At 40.2% G+C, this 22,851-nt stretch overlaps 2 protein-coding genes across 6 annotated transcripts in view; both read right to left on the bottom strand.

Moving 5' to 3' along the window:
* The window catches only part of CD4 (CD4 molecule), a 40,540-nt gene that overhangs the window by 8,391 nt on the left and 9,298 nt on the right, over nt 1-22,851 (bottom strand).
* LOC101684189 (short transmembrane mitochondrial protein 1-like) lies at nt 4,298-4,999 on the bottom strand. The gene has a single exon (XM_004766660.3). The coding sequence runs from the start codon at nt 4,740-4,742 to the stop codon at nt 4,560-4,562; it is 183 nt and encodes a 60-aa protein (XP_004766717.1). The 5' UTR covers nt 4,743-4,999; the 3' UTR covers nt 4,298-4,559.

Consider the following 22,851-nt stretch of genomic DNA (forward strand, 5'->3'; position numbering starts at 1 on the left):
AATATTTCGTTGTGTGTATATGCCACACCTTCTTTAGCCGTTCATCTATCGATGAACTCATCTATCGATGGACATCGATGGCTGCTACCAAATCTCGGCTATTGTAAATTAATGTTGCAGTACCTATGGGTGCCTGTATCCCTTTGAACTAGTGTTCTTGTTTCCCTGGGTAAACAGCTAGTTGTGCAATTCCTGGGTCGTAAGGTAGTTCTATTTTTAACTTAAAAAAATTTGTTTTAAAAGATTTTATTTATTTGAGAGAGAGAGTGAAAGAGAGCATGAGAGGGGAGAAGGTCAGAGGGAGAAACAGACTCCCCCCGGAGCTGGGAGCCCCATGTGGGACTCGATCCCAGGACTCCAGGATCACAACCTGAGCCGAAGGCAGTTGCTCAACCAACTGAGCCACCCAGATGCCCTATTTTTAACTTCTTGAGGAATCTCCATAATGTTTTCCACAGTGGCTGCACCAGTTTGCATTCCCACCCACAGTGCAAGAGGGTTCCTTTTTCTCCACATCCTCACCCAACTCTTGTTGTTTCTCAGGTTGTTGGTGTTAGGTTTAGCCATTCTGATTGGTGCGAGGTGATAAGGCATTGTGGTTCTGATTTGCATTTTCCCCATGATGAGTGACCTTGAGCATCTTTTCATATGCTTGTTGGTCATCTGTCTATCTTCTTCAGAGAAATGTCTGTGGTCTTTTGCCCCATTTTAGAAAGGATTATCTGCTTTTTGGGTGTTGAGTTGTATCAGTTCTTTATATATTCTGGATACCAACTCTTAATCGGATATGTCATTTGCAAATACCTTCTCCCATTCCATAGGTTGCCCTTTAGTTTTGCTGATTGTTTCCTTCACTGTGCAGAAGCTCTATTTTGATGTAGCTCCAATAGTTTATGTTTGTTCTTATTTCCCTTGCCTCAGGAGACATTTTTGAAAGAAGTCACTATAGCCGATGTCAGAGAAGTTACTGCCTGTGTTTTCTTCTAGGATTTTTATGGTTTCAGGTGTCACATTGAGGTCTTCAAGCCATTTTGAGTTTACTTTTGTGTATGGTGTAAGAAAGTGGTCCAGTGCCATTCTTCTGCATGTGGCTGTCCAGTTTTCCCAGCACCGTTTGTTGAAGAGACTGTCTTTTTCCCATTGGATATTCTTGCCTTCTTTGTCAAAGATTAATTGACCATATTATTGTGAGTTATAGCTTGTAATAGCTTGTAATACTTCTGGATTTTCTATTCTGGTTTATTGATTTATGGGTCTATTTTTATACGAATACCATACTGTTTTGATTACTACAGCTTTGTAATATAACTTGAAATCTGGAATTGTGATGCCTCCAGCTTTGCTTTTCTTTTTCCAGATTGCTCTGGCTATTCGGGGTCTTCCATGGCCTATACAAATTTTAGGATCGCTTGATCTAATTCTGTGAAAACTGCCGTTGGTATTTTGATAGGAATTGCATTGAATCTGCAGATCGCTTTGGGTAGTACAGACATTTTAACAATATTTGCTCCTCCCATCTGTGAATGTGGAATGTTTTCCCATTTCTTTGTGTCATCTTCAATTTCTTTATCAGTGTTTTGTATTTTTCAGAGTACAGGTCTTTCACCTTTTTGGTTGGGTTTATTCCTAGGTATCTTATTATTTTTGGTGCAATTGTATTAAAACAAGTTTTAATGAAATGGAAATATTATAGTAATAACATATTTTATATAACATATTTTAATATATTTTAAAAGTAAAATAACATATTTTATGTGTATTTATATGTATATGTAAAATAAAATATTTTATATGTTATATAAAATAACATATTTTATAATAACATAAAATAACATATTTTAAAAGTTGCATGAGAATAGTCTTGACTTTTTAGTTGTGAATTACAAAATTTATACAAACTCATATCTTCCCTTTTCCTTTGCCTACCCTTCTAATATTACTGTAAACAGTTTGGTGTGGATTCCTCCATACTTTTTTCTTTGCTCATACAAATATATGGAGTTTTTAAATTAGAATGGGATTGTTTTTGAGGTACCTGGGTGGCTCAGTCAGTTAAGCATCTGACCTTTTAAAAAAAATATTTTATTTATTCGACAGAGAGAGAGAGAGCACAAGCAGGGGGAGCAGCAGGTAGAGGGAGAGGAAGAAAAAGACTCCCCACTGAGCAAGGAGCCTGACACGGGGCTCTATCCCAGGATCCCGGGATTATGATCTGAGCTGAAGGCAGATGGCCTAACCAACTCAGCCACTCAGGTGCCCCAAGCATCCAACTCTTGGTTTCAGCTCAGGTCATGATCACATGGGTCATGGGATTGAGCCCTGCATTGGCTTCCATGCTCAGCAGGGAGTCTGCCTGAAGATTCTCTCCCTCTGCCCCTCCCCCCCACTCTCTCTCTCAAATAAATAAATAAATCTTTAAAACGGCATTATATTAACATACACTTACTCCGCCCACTTAAAATATGTTAGATATCCTTCTAAGCACATACACATGGAGCTTCATTTTTTGTTTGTTTTATTTTGAAATTATGAGAGCTAATCTTTTTATTCTTGATCTTCTAAATCAAAATTTTTATTTCAATATAACTATAGGAAATAATACAGAAATCTCAAGTACCCTTTACCCAGGTTACCCCAATGGTAATAGCTTGTAAAATTGTAGAACATCACAACCAGGATATTAGCATTGATACAGTCAAGATACACAACATTTTCTTTTTTTTGTTTTTAAGATTTTATTTATTTATTTGACAGACAGAGATCACAAGTAGGCAGAGAAGCAGGCAGAGAGAGAGGAGAAAGCAGGCTCCCTGCTGAGCAGAGAGCCCGATGTGGGGCTCAATCCCAGGACCCTGGGATCATGACCTGAGCGGAAGGCAGAGGCTTTAATCCACTGAGCCACCCAGGCGCCCCAATACACAACATTTTCAACACCACAAGGATGTTGCCTTTTTCTAGCCATATCTCCTTCCCTCAACCCCAGACCCTAGATTCCAAACCTCTCCCTCCCTTAGCTTCTGTAATCATTAATTACAGTAATTAATACAGTAATTACTCCATTTCTATAATCTGTCATTTCAAGAATGTTATATAAATGGAATTATACAGTATATTACCTTCAGTATTAACTTTTTTTAGTTAATTTTTTGGATTGACTTTTTAAAAATTTTTTTTGATTGACTTTTTTTTTTGGATTGACTTTTTTTTTCAGGTTGCTGTATATATCTATAGTTCATTCTTTTTACTGCTGAAAAGTATTCCATTGTATAGCTATAACCAGTCATCCACTGAAGGACATTTGCATTGTTTCTATTTGTTGGCTATTATGAGTAAATTTACTATAAACAATTATATACAAATTTCTGGGTCAACATAAATCTTCATTACATTTCTCCAGGATAAATGCCCAGGAGGGCAATTGTTGGGTTGTTGCATGTTTAGCTCTTAAGAAACTGCCAAACACGGGGCGCCCGGGTGGCTCAGTGGGTTAAAGCCTCTGCCTTCGCTTCGGGTCGCGATCCCAGAGTCCTGGGATCGAGTCCTGGGATTGAGCCCCGCATCTCTGCTCGACTGGGACCCTGCTTCCTCCTCTCTTTCGGCCTCTCTCTCTGCCTGCCTCTCTGCCTAGTTGTGTTCTTTGTCTGTCAGATAAAATAAAATCTTAAAAAAAAAAAAAAAGAAACTGCCAAACTTCTTTTCCAGAATGGCTGTATCATTATATACTCCCACCAACAATGCCAGAGTAAACCAGTTTCTCTTCATCTTCACCAGCATTTAGTATTGTTATTATTTTTTATTTTGGCCATTCTGTGTATGATACCTCATCGTGGTGCCGATTTGCATTTCCTTAATGACTAATTATGTTGAAGACATTTTCACGTGCTTTTTCTCATCTCTATATCCTCTTTGGTAAAATATCTGTTCATACCTTTTGGCCATTTTCTAATTGGATTGGGGTTTGTTTTGGGGGGGGCTTGGTATTGAGTTTTGAGAGTTGTTTACATGTTCTAGGCACTAGTCCTTTGTTGGATAGGTCGTTTGCATGTATTTTCTTACATTTAATAAATTATCTTTTCCTCTTCTTAGTAGACTTTTGGAGAGCAAAGTTTTTAATTTTGATGAAGACCAAATTATGCACGTTTCCTTTTAGGGACTGTGCTTTTGGTATCAAGTTTAAGAACTCTTTGCCCAGTCTAGGTCCTGAAAGTTCTCTCGTATGGTCTATAATTTTACATTGAAGTTCATAGTCCATTTTGAGTTTTTTTTTGTTTGTTTGTTTTTGTTTTTTTTTTAGTAATTAAAGGTCACATTTACTAATCTAGCACCATAATTCCAGTCTTAGGCCGTCTCAAGTGGCTGGAAGGAGGAAGGGACTGGTGAGGAAGCTGGAAAAGGGTGGTTCTTAACTTGTGGCCCCATCTGTGCTCTCAGGCAATGCAGGATCTAACAGGAAAATTATTGAGGCTGGAATTTAAAACAAAAACTTTTGGTTCAGATGGTAAGGAGGCCCTCAAGAACAGCAGAATCGGTATATCCAGAAGGCAGTGCTGGAGTCCGCCTCATGAGCTAGGGGGTTTCTTCTTGGCATCCAAGTCCTTTTTTATTTCTTCTGGTTTTTTAGCCAGGTTTGGAATGTCATAGTTCTGAGCCAGATACATTCCAACCACGTTGCCAAGAGTAAATCCAAGCAGGAACTGCAGCATGGCGTCGGCGAGGAGAGGCGCGAAGGGCGGCTGCCCCATTTTGAGTTTTTAACTAAGGTGTGAGACTTAGGTCAAGGGTTTGTTGTTGCTGATGATTGTTTTTTACCTATGGATGTCCAATTATTCTAGCACCATTTGTTGAAAATGCTATCTTTCCTTCAATACACCTTTGTATTAAAAAAAAAAAAATTCTGTTGGACGTATTTATGAGGGTCTATTTATGGGTTCTCTATTTTGCTCCATAGATCTATGTGTCTACCCCTCGACCAATACCACATAACTTTGATTACTCTAGATATATAATAAGTCTTGAAAGCAGATAGACTGAGTTCTCCTACTTTATTCTCCTTTTGGAGAATTGGCTTAGTTCTTTGAGTTCTTTGGTTTTCCCTATAAATTTTTGAATAATCTTATTTATATCTACAAAAGAAATCTTGCTAGGACTTTGATAGGAATTGTGTTAAACCTGTATATCAATGTGGGGAGAACTGACAAATTTACAGTGTTAAGTCTTCCACTTATAAATATGGCATGTCTCTATTTGTTTACATCTTCTTTGACTACTTTCATCAGTATTGTGTAGTCTTTAGCATACAAATCCTGTGCATGTTGTTACATTTACCTAAGTATTTTTTTTTTAAGATTTTATTTATTTATCAGAGAGAGAGAGGGGGAGAGAGCGAGCACAGGCAGACAGAATGGCAGGCAGAGGTAGAGGGAGAAGCAGGCTCCCTGCCGAGCAAGGAGCCCAATGTGGGACTCGATCCCAGGACGCTGGGATCATGACCTGAGCCGAAGGCAGCTGCTTAACCAACTGAGCCACCCAGGCGTCCCTACCTAAGTATTTTTTGAGCATTTGTAAATAGCATTATTTTTTAAATTTCTGTACACACATATTCATTGCTAGGATACAGGAAAACAATAGGTTTTTGTATTTTTCTCATCTTTTTTTAAAAGATTTTTTTTTATTCACTCGATAAACAGAGATCACAAGCTGGCAGAGAGGCAGGCAGAGAGAGAGGAGGAAGCAGACTCCCTGCTGAGCAGAGAGCCCAACATGGGGCTTGATCTCAGGACCCCAAGACCATGACAAGCTGAAGGCTGAGGCTTTAACCCACTAAGCCACCCAGGCACCCTGCTCATCTTCTTCTTCTTCTTTTTTTTTTTTTTTTAAGATTTTATTTATTTATTTGACAGAGAGACACAGCAAGAGAGGGAACACAAACAGGGGGAATGGGAGAAGGAGAAGCAGCCTTCCCACTGAGCAAAGAGCCGGATCCGACTGGATCCCAGAATCCTGGGATCACAACCTGAGCCAAAGGCAGGTGCTTAATGACTGACCCGCCGAGGCGCCCCCCTCTTAACTTCTGTAACCTTACTAAACTCATAGGTCGATTCTTTTTTTTTTTTTTTAAAGATTTTATTTATTTACTTGAGAGAGAGACAGTGAGAGAGAGCATGAACGAGGAGAAGGTCAGAGAGAGAAGCAGACTCCCCATGGAGCTGGGAGCCCGATGCGGGACTCGATCCCGGGACTCCAGGATCATGACCTGAGCCGAAGGCAGTCGTCCAACCAACTGAGCCACCCAGGCGTCCCTCATAGGTCGATTCTAAGAGTTTTTTTTAAAATATAGATTCTTTGTCATTTGCAAATTAGAACAGTTTTATTTCTTCTTTTCTAATTACTATTTCTTTTGTATACTTTTCTTGCCTTATTGCACTGGCTAGGGGTTGCAGTACTATGTTGAATACAGGGAGTAAAGCAGATATCTTTGCTCTGTTCCGATTCTTAGAGGAAAGCATTCAGTCTTTCATTATTAAGTATAATATGAGTTGTAAGATTTTTTTAGATGCTTTTTAAATTTTCACTCAGTTTGGGGCCCCTGAATGGCTCAGTTGGTTAAACGTCTGACTCTTGATTTTGGCTCAGGTCATGATCTCAGGGATGGAACCCCAAATTGCATCAGGATCTCTGCTCAGCGGGGAATCTGCTTCCCCCTCCCCCTCTGCCTGCCCTTCTGCCTACTTGTGATCTCTCTCTGTCAAATAAATAAATAAAATCTTAAAAAAAGAAAAATAAAGATTCTCTCTCTCCCTCTCCCTCTGCTCCACCCCCAATTTCCTCCCTGCTCTCTAAAAAATAAATAAATACAATCTTTAAAAAAAAGTTTTTTTACTCAATTTAATGTGCTTTTCTTTTTCTCTTGAGACTTCACTACTGACCCACAGAATACTGAAAATGTGTTGTTTTCAAGTGTGTGGAGATTTTCCTGTTAGATTTCTGTTATTGATTTCTGGTTTGATTCCATGTGGTCAGAGAACACACTGCATAATTTCAAATATTATTATTTTTGTTTGGATTTTATTCATTTACTTGACAGAGAGAAAGACACGGAGAGAGGGAATCTATAGGCTAAATATCTTACCAAATTTGGGACATTTCAGCCATTTTTTTTTTCAAATGTTTTTTTCAGCCCCATTTTCTTTTTCCTCTCCTTATGGGACTCCATTGACACAAATACTAGATCATCTGTTATAGTCTCACAGGTCCCTAGGCTTTGTTCATTTTTTTCCCAGTTTTTTTTCTCTCTGTTGATCAGATTGCATAATTTTTTTTTTTTATTTATTTGCCAGAAAGAGACAGAGAGGGAAAAAGGAGGAGGAGTGAGAGAGGGAGAAGCAGGCTCTCCGCTGAGCAGGAAGCCCGATGTGGGGCTTGATCCCAGGGCCCTGGGATTATGACCTGAGTGGAAGGCAGACACTTAATGAGTGAGCCACCCAGGCACCCCCAGACTGCACAATTTCTACTATTCTATTTTGCAGCTCACTGGCTCCCTCCTCTACCCTTTTCATTTTGTTGTTGAGTCCATCCACTGATCTTTGTGCTTTGGTTGTTATATTTTTCAGTTCCAAAATTTCCATGTGTTCTTCTTTTATTATATCTTTTACTTCTTGGTTCATTGGTTTCAAGTATGTTTGTAATTGCTTGCCGAAGGATCTTTTACTGTGACTGCTTTAAAATCTTTGTCGCAGAATTCCAATATCTCTTTCATCTCAGTGTGGACATTCACTGATTCTTTTTTTTCATCCCACTTGAGATCTTCCTGGTTTTGGGTATCATGAATGATTTTTTAAAAAATAACTTTTTTTTTTAGTTCATTTATTTTTTTTTAGTAATCTCTACACCTAATGTGGGACTTGAACCCATGGTCCTGAGATCAAAAATCACATGCTCCTCTGACTGAGCCAGGCAGGTGCCCTTCATGAATGACTTTTTATTGGAACCTGGACATGTGAGTGTTATGTAATGAGATTTTGGATCTTATTTGAGCCTTCTATCTTAACTGCTTTCTTTGACATCACTCTAACAAGGGAAGAGAGTGGTGCTAGCTTACTAATGCCAGATAGAGATAGAAATCTAGGTTTCCCTCTCATTCTCCTTTGCCACTAGAAAGGGATGCTCCTTATAACTGGGCAGGGGTAGAATTTCTAGCTGCCTACATGATCTCCATAAATCCTATGATTGTGGCTTTGTTATTGTGGAGTGATGGTGGAAGTCTTGACTCTCTACTAGACCTCCTCTGAAAACCATCCAGCAAGGAGGGGTGCCCCATGTCTGCTGGGTGGAGGTGAAATCCAGGCTTCTTATGTGATCTTTACTGACTGTGCAGGAGGTTGAGAACACTTGCCACTGGCTGAAGGGAATGAATGGCCCAGGTTTCTACTGGGACCTGTGGGGGTATTGGGGTGCCTCAATAGCCCCAGGAGGGTAGAAGTTTAGGCTCCCTACTCAGCCTCTTCTGGCATGGGAAGGAGCCACTGTTTTTCTTCTGGTGATTGACAGAAGGAGAGCAGTTATCATCTAAAAGTATTTTGTCTTTCTAGGTTGCTCCTTTTCTGGTCCCCTAGTTAGAGAGAGCAGGCTTTTTGTTGAAGCTTATTTTTGTCTGTGTCCATTGAGGTTTCCAAGCTGCTGACTTCTTTAGTTCCAAGATTAGAATATACAAGGTAAAAGATAACACACCACCTTGTTGTTCCTCTGACACTGGGGTCTCTACCAGTCTGTCCTCTTCTCTACAGCTTCCAGAGTCTTCTTATGTTAGTTCTGTGTCCAGGGTTTTCTATTGTACTTAGTGTGCTTAGCACAAAGTAAGTTACTATGGACTGCACTGTATCCCCCTGCCCCCCATTCATATGTTGTAGTTTGAACACTCAGTGTGCTGGTATTTGGAGATGGGGCCTTTGAAAGGTAATTAGATTTACATTTGTATGAGGTCATGAGGTCCTCATGATGGAATTTGTGCCCTTATAAGAAAAGATGCCGGAGAGCTTTCTTCCTCTCTGTCTCTGCTATGTGAAGACACAGCAAGAAGGCACTACCTGTAAGCCAGGAAGAGAGTTCTTTCCAGAACCCAACAGTGTTGACACCCTAATCTTGAACTTCTTGCCTACAGTACAGTGAAAACATAAATTTCCATTTTTGGAGCCCCCTAGTTTATGGTATTTTGTTATGGCAGCCTAAGCTGACTAATACATATGTCTCCATTCTCCTAAAAGCCCTTATTTTTTTCATTACCTCAATAATTTTCCATCATTGTACCATAGTTCAATTCTTTCCTCATTAATGGATATTTAGTTGAATTTTATTCTTGTGTATTATAAGCAATGCTTATAACAACATCCTTGCACAAATATCATGAACTATTCACAATCTTATTTCTGTCAAGTAAATTTTCCAGAGTAGCTATTACTACATAAAAGAGTTATAATTTTGTATTTGTTAAACTTTGGGAGATTATTTTTAAAAATTAGTCTAATAATTGATTGTCCCATCATGATAAAATGTTATGGAGGAGTAAGATAAAAGGTAATACAGCATGATATCATCTATGTAAAAATATATCTATTACATTATCCACACTGAACAAAGCTTGGAAAGAAATATATCAAAATGTTAACAGAGGATATTTCTGAATGGTGGAAGTATGCATGCACTTGATTTTCTTCCTTATTCTTTTTTGCATTTGCCAAATATTCTGTAATGAGTATGTAATACTTCTTAAATGTGGAGGAAAAAAACAGTAACATCAATAAAATTTACATAAAGGAAGTAACGTATTGGAAGGTGCAAATTAATATATAGTCAAATTGTATAGCAGATGCCATTTGAAAAAAATTTGCATAACACAAAGATATCTAAAGATGAAGCTGACCTGGTCCACCAATTTCACTTCTAGGAATTTATCTTACGAAGACACATTTGCATATGTGTTCAGAGATACACAGTTTGATTCACTGTTTGTGATAGCAATAAACTGAAAACAGCCTGAATGTGCGACAATATGGGTCAGTCAAATAAATCATGGTATAATTATGAAAAAGAACTCGCAGTCACTGAAAAGAAATGAGGTAGAAATAGAGACAGACAGATATAGATATATAAACACACATGCATATGAATATAGAACAACCTTCAAAATATCTAATTTAAAAGAAAGAAAGCAAGGTTAGAAGCACTACCTGAAGGTCTCTTTTGTTTTCCACTATATTATATCCCCAGCATGTAATGTAGAACATTACTTGGTACTTGTAAGCACTCAATGCATACATATACATATATACATACATGTATATGATGAATTTATTTTATGTAAGAGAAGAAGGGACTGTATACATATATGGATAGATCATCTCTTGAAGGAAACACAAAAACTGGTTAAAAGCTGCTTCTCTGGGGCACCTGGGTAGCTCAGTGGGTTAATCCTCTGCTTTAGGCTCAGGTCATGATCTCAGGGTCTGGGTATTGAGCTCAATTGGGCTCTCTGCTCAGCGGGGAGCCTGCTTCCCCCTCTCTCTGCCTGCCTCTCTGCCTGCTTATGATCTCTCTCTCTCTGTCAAATAAATCAATTAATTAAAAAATCTTTTAAAAAATGTTGCCTCTGGAGAAGGTAACTGAGAAATAAAATCAAGAGTAGAGAAAGATTTGGGACACCTGGATGGCCCCGTGAGTTAAACCTCTGCCTTTAGCTCAGGTCATGATCTCAGGGTCCTGGGATTGAGTCTCACATTGGGCTTTCTTGCTCAGCAGAGAGCCTGCTTCCCCCTCTCCCTCTGCCTGCCTCTCTGCCTACTTGTCATCTCTATCTTTCTGTCAAATAAATAAATCTTAAAAAAAAAAAAGAATAGAGGACAATTTATTATTACTCATTAAAAATGAGACAAAAGGCCCAAAATGGAGTCACTTAAGCCTAATCCTAACATCTGCCAACCAAGACTCTCCTAGGAATGTAATCTTTCACCAGTCAGTCTAGAGTTACCTACCTGGTCAGCACTAGTAAGGAAGTCTGCCTGATACACCCTTTCTGTCCCTCTTAGGAGGGTGACCTTGCCTGAAATTTGCACTCTCTGCTAATAAACTTTTCTTTGGCCCACTCTCTGCCTTTAAAACCTATCCTTTTGTACAGCTCCTTGGAACCCCTTTCTTTCTTTCTTTTTAATTTTTTTTTTTAATTTGACAGAGAGAGACACAGTGAGAGAGGGAACAGAAGCAGAGGGAGTGGGAGAGGGAGGAGCAGGCTTCTCACCCAGCAAGGAGCAGGATCCCAGGACCCTGGCATCATGATCCAAGCCAAAGGCAGATGCTTAACAACTGAGCCACCCAGGCACCCCAATCTTAGGTTGTTTTTAGTAAGATTTGATCATTTTCATAGATATTTATGGCTTCTGGGCCATAGGATGTTTACTCTTACCCCTTTTATTCAACATAGTACTATAAGTCCAAGCCACAGCAATTAAACAACCTAAATAAATAAAAGGCATCCAAATTGGTAAGGAAGAAGTAAAACTATATGCAGATGACATGATACTATATATAGAAAAACCTAAAGACTCCACCAAAAAGAACACTAGAACTGATAAATGAATTCAGTAAAATTGTAGGACACAAAATCAATGTGCAGAAATCTGTTGCATTCTTATATACTAATAAAGCAGCAGAATATGAAATTAAGAAAACAATCCCATTTACAACTGCACCAAAACCAATAAAATATCTTGGAATAAACTTAACCAAAGAGGTGAAAGACGTGTACTCTGAAAGCTATGAGACACTGATGAAAAAAATTCAAGATGAGGCAAAGAAATGGTAAGACATTCCATGCTCATGGATTGGAAGAACAAATATATTTTTTTAAGATTTTATTTATTTATTTGACAGATAGAGATCACAAGTAGGCACAGAGGCAGGCAGAGAGAGAGGAGGAAGCAGGCTCCCTGCTGAGCAGAGAGCCCTATGCGGGGCTTGATCCCAGGATCCTGGGATCAGGACCTGAGCCAAAGGCAGAGGCAGAGGCTTTAACCCACTGAGCTACCCAGGTGCCCCAAGAACAAGTATTTTTAAAATGTCTATACTAAGGCATCTGGCTGGCTCAGTCAGGAGCATGCAACTCTTGATCTTGGGGTCATGAGTTCAAGCCCTATGTTAGGTATGGAGATTACTTAAAAATTAAATAAAATTACAACAAAAAATTTAATAAAATGAATTGTCTGTACCACCCAAAGCAATCTATAGATTTAATGCAATCTTTATGAAAATACCAATAGCGATTTTTACAGAGCTAGAACAAACAATCCTAAAATTTGTGTGAAACCACAAAAGACCTCAAATAGCATAGATCAGTGGAATAGAGCAAAAAACCCAGAAATAACTGCAATTATATCATCATTTAGCTGGCTCAGTCAGTTGGGCACCTGCCTTCAGCTCAGGTCATGACTCCAGTGTCCTGGGATTGAGTCCCACATCAGGCTCCTTGCTCAGCAGGGAGCCTGCTTCTCCCTCTGACTGCTGCTCCCCCTGCTTGTGTTCACTCATGCCCTCTCTCTCTTTCTGAGAAATAAATAAATAAAATCTTGTAAAAAAAAAAAAAGGTCCTAAATGTAAGACTGAAACCATTAAAACCCTTCCCTCCTAAATTTTAATTTAAATTCTATTTAGTTAACATATAGTATAATATTGATTTCAGGAGTAGAATTTAATGATTCATCAGTTACATATTACACCCAGTGCTCATCATAACAAGTGCCCTCCTTAATGCCCATCACCCATTTAGTCCATCTCCCACCCACCATGAAACCATAAAAATCCTTGAAGAGAGCACAGGCAGTAATCTCTCTGACACTGGCCATAGCAACATTTTTCTAGAGATATCTCCTGAGGCAAGGGCAATAAAAGCAAAAATAAACTATGGGGACTATATCAAAATAAAAAGCTTCTGCACAGCAAAGGAAACAATTAACAAAACTAAAAGGCAACCTATGAAATGGAAAAAGGTATTTACAAATGACGTATCTGATAAAGGATTCATAACCAAAATATATAAAGAACTGATACAACTCAGTGCCCCAAAATCAAACAGTCCAATTAAAAAATGAGCAAAAGACATGAACAGACATTTCTCCAAAGAAGACATACAGATGGCCAACAGACACATGAAAAGATGCTCAACATCACTCATCATCAGGGAAATGCAAATCAATGCAAATCAAAACTACAATGTATTATCACCTCACACCTGTCAGAATGGCTAAATCAAACCTCAAAAACACAAGAAACAACAAGTGTTGGTGAGTACGTGGAGGAAAAAGAACCCTCTTGCACTGTTAGTGGGAATGCAAACTGGTGCAGCCGCTGTGGAAAACAATATGGAGGTTCCTCAGAAAATTAGAAATACAACTACCTTCCAACCCAGGAATGGCACTCCTAGGTATTTACCCCAAAATACAAGAACACGGGGTGCCTGGCTGGTTCAGTTAGAAGAGCATGCGATTCTTGATCTCAGAGTCATGAGTTCGAGTCCCATGTTGGATACAGAGGTTACAAAATAAATAAATAAATAAAACTTTAAAAAAATGCAAAAACACTAACTCAAAGGGATTCATTCACCCCTATGTTTACTGCAGCATTATGTACACTAGCCAAGATATAGAAGCAGCCCAAGTGTCCATTGATAGATGAATGGATAAAGAAGATATGGTATATATATAATGGAATATTATTGAGTCACAAAAAAGAATGAAATCTTGCCATTTGGAACAACACAGATGAAACTGGAGAGTATTATACTAAGCAAAATAAGTCAGTCAGAGAAAAGCAAACACCATATGATCTCACTCGTAGGTGGAATTTAAGAAACAAAACAAACAAGCAAAGAACAAAAGAGAGAAACCAAGAAGTAGGCTCTTAACTAGAGAGAACAAACTGATGGTTACCAAAGGGGAGGGGTTGGGGGGATGGGGGAACAAGGGGGTGGGATTAAAGAGTACACTTATCATGATTAAAAAAAAAAGTTTCAAAATTCCAAAATGCCTTCCTTAAAAGGTATTCCTAAAACAAAGGACTATAAGAGTGATGTAACTCCTACTGAGCCCCTCGGTCCTTTATTTGAGTGCTCATTCTAGTAATCCTCCGCCTGAACTGGCTTTCCACTCTGAAGAGACTACAAGACCGTAAATAAAAGTCGGCCAGCTGAGTGACCTTACAGATACCCCCATACTATCCTCAAAAGGGAGCCCCTCCCTTTTGTCTGTCTGGACCCCTCCCAGAGTCATTGGGACTCTATGGGATTTTTTTAGTAAAGGGCCATGTTATTCACTTGAAGCAGCCAAGGGAAAACTAAAATTAAAGCTTTTGGAAAACTTTGCCAAATTCTGGTAGATACCCAAGCTCCATACAGATGGGATCCTGGAAAAACTGGCAGAAGCCAGCTCAAGGTGAGAACTCCTACCAGAGTCAGTTCTGTATCTCTGAGTGTAGTATGGAGTAGGGAAAGAAAATAAAATATCTCTTGCACCCTCTTTGTGGCTACCTCTAGAGTCCAAGGGGCTTTAAAAGGATTTTTAAAAAGATTTTATTTATTGATTTGATAGAGAGAGCAAGCCCTGGGGGAGGGGTAGAGGGACAGGTAGACTCTCTGCTGAGAGCAGAGTCTGCGGGCTCCTTTCCAGAACCCTGACATCATGACTTGAGCTGAAATCAAATGCTTAACCGACTGAGCCACCCAGGCAATCCTAAAAGGATTTCTTTTAAGTTTTTCAGCCTTCTCCCTTATGCTAAGATGAAACTTTGTGTCCAGAGAGGGTTCTGGAGCAATTTGAAGATAACGTGATTGGATGGCCAGGTGGGTTTCTCGCTATCATTTAGGCTACAACCCAGTTCCTTGGGGAATTGAGAGCAGCTGCCTTTACCTTCTCTAGAAATAGTGCAAAATCCACCTATTCTTATATCAATCCCCAAACCTTCCCTATTTATCTCAAAAGGCTTGTAAGTACTGTAAAAATTTTTGGCTTCAGGAAATAATTCTTAGGGGAACTTGCATTCTTTCCCTGTGCCTTTGAGATGTAAGTATTCTGCCTATCTATAAACTTTAGGGAGGTAATTCTTCAGAAGAAAAGCAAAAGGGGGAGAAATGAGACTTTGACAAATGAAAAAGATTGTGTCTCACCACTAATATATATTTTTAAGATTTTATTTATTTATTTGACAGAGAGAGAGAGAGATCACAAGTAGGGAGAGAGGCAGACAGAGAGAGAGGGGAAAGCAGGCTCCCCGCTGAGAAGAGAGCCAGATGCAATCCCAGGATCCTGAGACCATGACCTGAGCCTAAGGTAGAGGTTTAACCCACTAAGTCACCCAGGCACCCCTCACCACTAATATTTATAAAAAGCTTTAGCCATCCGAGCAGGTAATCTTAACTTTTTCCAACTGTTCATTATAAGCTAGTAAGTTTTGCATTATCATACCCATCTCATGGAAGTAACTGAAAATTGCAAACTATAAGGTCTTTGCATCTGTATGGATGTTTACATGTGTCTATATCTATATATATGTGTGGTATTTTCTACCTCCAGATGGCATTGTCAAAATTAATTTGTGGAAGAACTCTATTTAATGGGGCTAAAGAAAATTAAGTGCCTATATGAATTATATATTCCCAAAGTTATTAGAAATGTAGTAAAAATTAAACCAAACACTTTTCAGGTTCACATGATCTGAGGTAATCTTTAGTAATTAAAAGCTAGTTTACAATTGTTGGTTTAATTAAAATAGACATGTCTGTAGAATTATCAACATTAAAAACAGTGCAGGGGTGCCTGGGCAGCTCAGTCAGTTAAGCGTTTGCCTTAGGTTCAGGTCATGGTCTCAGAGTCCTGGGATAGAGCCCCATGTTGCAGGGGCAGGGTAGGTGGGTGGAGAGGTGGAGTGGGGAGGGGAGGGTCTCTGCTCAGTGGGGAGTCTGCTTCTCCCTCTCCCTATTCATGCTTTCTCTCTCTCTCTCAAATAAATAAAATCTTTTTTAAAAATTTAAAAATTAAAAAAATAAAAACAGGGGCACCTGGGTGGCTTAGTCATTAAGCGTCTGCCTTCAGCTCAGGTCATGATCCCAGGGTCCTGGGCTCAAGCCCCACATCAGGCTCCCTGCTCAGCAGACAGCCTGCTTCTCTCTCTCCCACTCCCCCTGCTTTTGTTCCCTCTCTCCCTGTGTGTGTCTCTCTCTCTGTCAAATAAATAAAATCTTAAATAAATAAATATAAAAAACAATGCAGACACACAACTTTTATTCTACCTGGGTGAACTAGTCAAATAAGTTCCTGTTATCGCTGTTAAAAAACTTGTTTGTGGGGCACCTGGTGGCTCAGTCAATAAGGGTCTACCTTTGGCTCAGGTCCTGATCCTAAGGTCCTGAGATCAAGCCCAATATCAGGTTTCAAGCCTGTTTCTCCCTCTCTCACTCCCCCTGCTTGTGTTCCCTCTCTTGCTCTCTCTCTGTCAAACAAATAAATAAAATCTTTATTTAAAAAAAGAAAGCATAGGGCGCCTGGGTGGCTCAGTGGGTTGGGCCGCTGCCTTCGGCTCAGGTCATGATCTCAGGGTCCTGGGATCGAGTCCCGCATTGGGCTCTCTGCTTGGCGGGGAGCCTGCTTCCCTCTCTCTCTCTCTCTCTGCCTGCCTCTCCATCTACTTGTGATTTCTTTCTGTCAAATAAATAAATAAAATCTTAAAAAAAAAAGAAAGCATATATTTCTAGAAACTGTAAAATGTATTTGTACCTCTGCCAAGCCAGAGGTACATCTGTACATCTGAGACTCTTAATCTCACAAAACAATCTGAGGGTTGCTGTGGCGGGAGGTGGAGAGAGTGTGGCTGGGTGATGGATGTTGTGGAGGGTATGTGCTATGGTGAGTGCTGTGAATTGTGTAAGACTGATGATTCACCAACATTTATCTCTGGGCAAATAATATATTATATGTTAATAAAAGTAATTAATTAAAAAAAATAAGGTTGACTTTATGAAGCCAAAAAAAGCCCCTTGAAAAAACTGAGCTGGTACCTTATTCATAAGGTTCCAGCAAAGCAGTCTTTAAAAAAAAAGTTTATATGGTCAATCACTATTCATGCAGCACTTATATAAATAATCAGACCAAGTTTAATGCAAACAAATTAGTTTTATTGTGATTATCTTTGATAAAAATGGGGCTAACTATAGAGACAAAAATTATGCTTGCACTTTTGTCCATATTAGATTCAAACCCTATTAATTTTCTTTGAGGTTTTCTTACATACCTGTATATTGGACTGGGTCCTGAATTCTTCTAGAGTCCTCAAATATCTGGCTGCAACTCTCCAAACTAACATTTCCAATTTTCTTTCCTCCTTTTGATTTGGAATCACTGAGAACAAAGACTGCCTTTGAATCTCCTTGGATGGTACTAAATCAGGTCCTCTTTGCTACCCAGATGGCAGCCAAACTACAGGGACCTGAGCTTTGGGGACATGTCTTACAGCTGAGGAAGTTTCCACCTGCCACCTGGCCCTGTGCACCTTAAAATCTTTTAGCTGGAGACCTCAAAATCAAATTATCTAAGAAGAGGAGTAGCAGACTTTGAGATAAATTGCTCCCACCCAAGAAGCTAGATCAAGACTTCACACTTCGGGGCACCTGGGTGGCTCAGTAGGTTAAAGCCTCTGCCTTCGGCTCAGGTCATGATCCCAGGGTCCTGGGATCGAGCCCCGCATCGGGCTCTATGCTTGGCGGGGAGCCTGCTTCCTCCTCTCTCTCTCTCTGCCTGCCTCTCTGCCTACTTGTGATCTCTCTCTGTCAAATAAATAAATAAAATCTCTAAAAAAAAAAAAAAACTTCACACTTAAGCTTAACATGACACTCTTTCTTCCTCTCTTTCCTTTACTCTGGCATTGGCTTGGAAAAAATTGGCATTGGCTTGGAGATCATCTGGATCTCCCAGGTCATTGCTAAAGGGGGTAACCCTTCAGCCTGCTGGAATTGTCATAAAAAATTCTGATCTATCCATGACGCTAGAGAGCCCCTGGTCCATTTCCCTGTCTCTGGTGAAAAACCCCAAACCTGGAGAAGAGACAGCAGGCAAGGGTAATCAGAAGAAAACCACCCATGTGGTCTACAGACCCTTAAATTTCACTGGTCTCCATGATAGCCACCTTTCCAGTCCTGAACCACAGACTCAAACATGAATTACCAGTAGGTATCCCTGATTCAAAATTAGCTTGGTAGATCAGTGTTCCCCAGCTAGTATTAAATGCAAATAAGGATACAACCAGGAACTTCCTCACTCTTGAAAATATTACAGAATCCACTATTAAAATAATAGCTGACCAACAAAAATCCTTAGATTCTCTGCCCAAAGTGATTCTTGATAATAAGGCAGACTTTAATTTTCTCTTTGCTGAGCAAAGAAGTGTCTGTACTGGCCAGTACCACCTGCTGAGCCTGGATTCACAGTTCTAGGGAAGCTGAAATTCCGTTACATAACGTCACTGAGCAAGCTACTTGACTTGAAAAGGTGACTCTTTTAATGGGGTCTTTCTTTTCCTTGTTTGATTTTTATTGGTTTGGGTCTTAGGGATCATGATTTCAAAGTACACTCCAAACACTGGGAATTCTCCTGCTTATAATAATCATAGTAGTCTCCCTGGTGCACTGTATCTTCTGAAAGACTTTACTTTGTTGCTGTTGGTTTTTTTTTTTTTAATTTTATTTATTTATTTGAGAGAGAGAGAGAAGGCATGAGCAGGGGGAAGGGCAGAGGGAGAGGGAGAAGCAAAGTCCCTGCTGAGTGGAGAGTCCAACCCAAGCCAGAGCTCAATCCCAGGACCCCAGGATCATGACTTGAGCCAAAGGCAGATGTTTAAGGGACTGAGCCCCCCAGGTGTCTCTCTCTCAAAGGGTTTAGATGCCTTTGAAAATGGATGTCTCCTCTTCCTGTCTCTGTCCAGTGGGAGAAAAGACCTCCATTTTTGGCAAGGAGGTTCTTGCTGTGGCCCCCAGAGGGACGATTCAGACACGCACACGTGTCCACTCTCTGCGTTTGGACATGAAGAAAAGGGCTGGATCTTTATTGATCCAAATAAAGTTTATTGATCCAAATATTTGCTGTTGCTAACCACCAAGCAAATGATCTCCCTAAGACTGGAACATCAGAAAAGGAACAAAAAGAACCACCAACTTCAAAATTGTAAGCCTGAAGTTATAAGCTATGAATGTCACAGAGATTAGGGGGGAGAAGTCATGACCTATGAGTATCAGACAAAGAATCAACAGAAACTTCAAGAACTTCAGAGCAGGAGCTGGGAGAGCCGCTAATGTCACTCTCAGTTTAGCTGAGAGCTGTGATCAAAGAAGGGAACTGTGAAAAAAGACCCAACAGGACCAAAATGGCGTCAGTTATGCTAACCCCTACATCAGCAAACCAAGACTTCATACCTAACCTAATGCAGTTTCAACTTTTCCCAGCAACATAATCTTTAATGAGTCAATCTGCAGTTACCTGGTTGGCTCTAGTGAGGAAATCTGCCTGACAGACCCCTTCTGTCCCCTCAAGCAGGTGACCTTGCCTGAAACAATGCACTCTTTGCTAATAACCTTCCTTTTCCCACCCCTTTTCTGCCTTTAAAAACCTTTCCTCTCTACAGCTCTACAGAGCTCTTTTCTGTTTGTTAGACAGGATGTTGCCCAATTTAGGAATCACTGGAAAAAGCCAAATAGATCTCCGAATTTACTCAGGTGAATTTTGTTTTCAACACACTGGGTATTGTTTGCATGGTTTTAAATGTTTACCATGTACCTGTGTTACTTTTTCAACTCATTTTAATGTTAAAATTAATAAAAAATAAAGCCTCAGCTGAAAGTCTGCCTATTTCAAGCAATTCAGCAGAATAGAATTCTAGGACAAGAAAATCACTTGCAGAGTTTGTGGGAGTGTTCTGAGCTCTGCCCAGGAGTGAAAATTACATAATGGGCATCAGGAGCCCATAGGCCAGGGGAGGACACAAGTTAGTATGATCACAGAGTCTTCTTATTTATTTATTAGATTTTATTTATTTAAGATAGAGAAAGCACAAGCATGAGGGAGGGGCAGAGGGAGAAGGAGAAGAAGGCTCTCCACTGAGCAGGAAGCCCAGTTCGAGGCTCGATTCCAGGACCCCTTAGTCATGACCTGAGCCAAAGGCAGAAGCTTAACTGAGCCACCCAGGTGTCCCCCATAGGGTCCTCTTTAAGAAGCTGTTTGATGGAGAGGACATGGGCAAGCCAAGGGCCGTTAACCTGCTGATTTCTGCTTTGTGTGCCTATATCAGAAAGAGATCAGAGTTTGGGGTTTTTGTTAATTTTAGGGAATGGCTTTGGGTCAATAAAGATCCAGCCCCTGGGGTGCCTGGGTGGCTCAGTGGGTCAAGCCTCTGCCTTCGGCTCAGGTCATGATCCCAGGGTCCTGGGATTGAGCCCCACATCGGGCTCTCTGCTCAGCAGGGAGCCTGCCCCCCCAACCTGCCTCTCTGCCTACTTGTGATCTCTATCAAAAAGATAAAGAAAATCTTAAAAAAAAAAAAAGACATTAAAAATAAGATTTAAAAAAAGAAAAGCAGGGGCGCCTGGGTGGCTCAGTGGTTTGGGCTGCTGCCTTCGGCTCGGGTCATGATCTCAGGGTCCTGGGATCGAGCCCCGCATCGGGCTCTATGCTCCGCAGGAAGCCTGCTTCCCTCTCTCTCTCTCTCTCTCTCTGCCTGCCTCTCTGCCTACTTGTGATCTCTGTCTGTCAAATAAATAAATAAAATCTTTAAAAAAATAAAAATAAAAATAAATAAAAAAAGAAAAGCAGATTTGGTTTAAATAAATAAATAAATAAAGATCCAGCCCAATATTCTCTTTTCTTCATGTCTAAACATGAAAAGTGGACACGGTGGCGGGGTGGGGAGGTGTCTGAATCGTCCCTCTGGGGCCCAGCAAGAACTTCCTTGCCAAAAACGCAGGATTTTTCTCCCAGTGGACGGAGGCAAGAAGAGGAGATGTCCATTTTCTTTTCTTTCTTTCTTTCTTTCTTTTTTTTAAGATTTTATTTATTTATTTATTTGAGAGAGAGAGAGACAGAGTGAGAGAGCATGAGAGGGGAGGTCAGAGGGAGAAGCAGACTCTCCATGAAGCTGGGAGCCTGATATGGGACTTGATCCCAGGACTCCGGGATCATGACCTGAGCCAAAGGCAGTCACTCAACCAACTGAACCACCCAGGCACCCGAGAGATGTCCATTCTCAACAGAGGTGCTTTTCTATGCACAGTGGCCAATTCAGTTTTGATTGCACCTAGGATAACTTTCCCCAGGAGAGCCTAGGCCTGAGAGTTGAAAGACCAAAGCTCTAACCCCAGCTCTGCCTTTAACCTGGCACAAACTCTGGGCAGGGACTTCTCCCTGGGCCTCAGTTTCCTCACTAGTAAAGTCAGAGTCCTGGACAAAAGCCAGGTTTCCCAGCCTTCAACCATTCACACATCTTCTACATGATTTTGGCCAAATCTACCTATCTTATTAATGTAACATCTTTAAATGCCTTCACATTTTTTAGATTAAATACATTTGTTTTACAAGGACAGTTTAGGAGCACCTGGGTGGCTCAGCCGATTAAGCATCTGACTCTTGATTTTGGCTCAGGTCATGATCTCTGGGTCATGAGACTGAGGGCCACATCCGGCTTCTGCACTGAGTGTGGCCCCTGCTTAAGATTCTCTCTCTCTCTCTCTCCCTTTCCCTCTGCCCTCTCATCCCTGGCTCATGCTCTCTTTCTTAAAAATAAATAAATAAAAGGAAAGTTGTTACCGCTATAATAAACAGAATGTCTGTAGCATTTGACATAAATGGAAGACAACTATAAAAACACTAAAAAACCAAAAAAAGTTTTTATAATTATCACTTACAGCTAACACTTGAACCTATCAATTAATCTTAATAGCCCTAAAAGAGTGATAGACATTACATAGCTCCTGATGTGATGAAATTGGTAGTACCAAACTCCACCTGTGAGGTATTCTTGTCAAAAAATTACTGGGACACCTGGGTGGCTCAGTCAGTTCAGCACCTGCTCAGGTCCTGATCCCAGGGTCCTGGGATTGAGTCCCACATGGGGCTCCTTGCTTGGCGGGGAGCCTGCTTCTCCCTCTGCTTGCCACTCCTCCTGATTGTGTTCCCTCATGCCCTCTCTCTCTCTCTGACAAATAAGTACAATCTTTTTAAAAAAATTAAATGTGAACTTAATCAAGTCTCTAGATTTAAGCACCAATCTAAGGACAATACAAGGGACAGAGGAATGTTAAATCGCACCATGGGAACGCAGCCAGTTCCTATTCAAACGTGCAAAACTTCATGAGACAATTGCTTCATTTCTTCAACCAATCAGTGATAAGAGGGAAAAAAATCTGGGGGAGTAAATACATAAACTCAAAGGGATTTAAGGGACATATCAACCAAATATCATGCATAAATTTTTTCTGAATCCTGATTCAAATAAATTAAATGTAAATATAATATGACAGGAAATTGGGAAAATTTGAATACTGCCTGGATATGCATCATCATTAGGGGATTCTTCTTCTTTTTTTAAAGGTTTTATTTATTTATTTATTTTTAAAGATTCTGTTCATTTATTTGACAGACAGAGATCACAAGCAGGCAGAGAGAGAGGGGGCAAGCAGGCTCCTTGCTGAGCAGAGAGCCCGATGTGGGGCTCGATCCCAGGACCCTGGGATCATGACCTGAGCCGAAGGCAGACGCTTTAACCCACTGAGCCACCCAG

This window comes from Mustela putorius, unplaced genomic scaffold (assembly GCF_011764305.1).
Source record: "Mustela putorius furo isolate JIRA1106 unplaced genomic scaffold, ASM1176430v1.1 tig00003988_pilon_pilon_pilon, whole genome shotgun sequence".
Taxonomy (NCBI): domain Eukaryota; kingdom Metazoa; phylum Chordata; class Mammalia; order Carnivora; family Mustelidae; genus Mustela; species Mustela putorius.

Bases quoted from the DNA above. Each gene is read 5' to 3' on its own strand.
- LOC101684189 (XM_004766660.3), bottom strand. From the start codon at position 4,742: ATGGGGCAGCCGCCCTTCGCGCCTCTCCTCGCCGACGCCATGCTGCAG.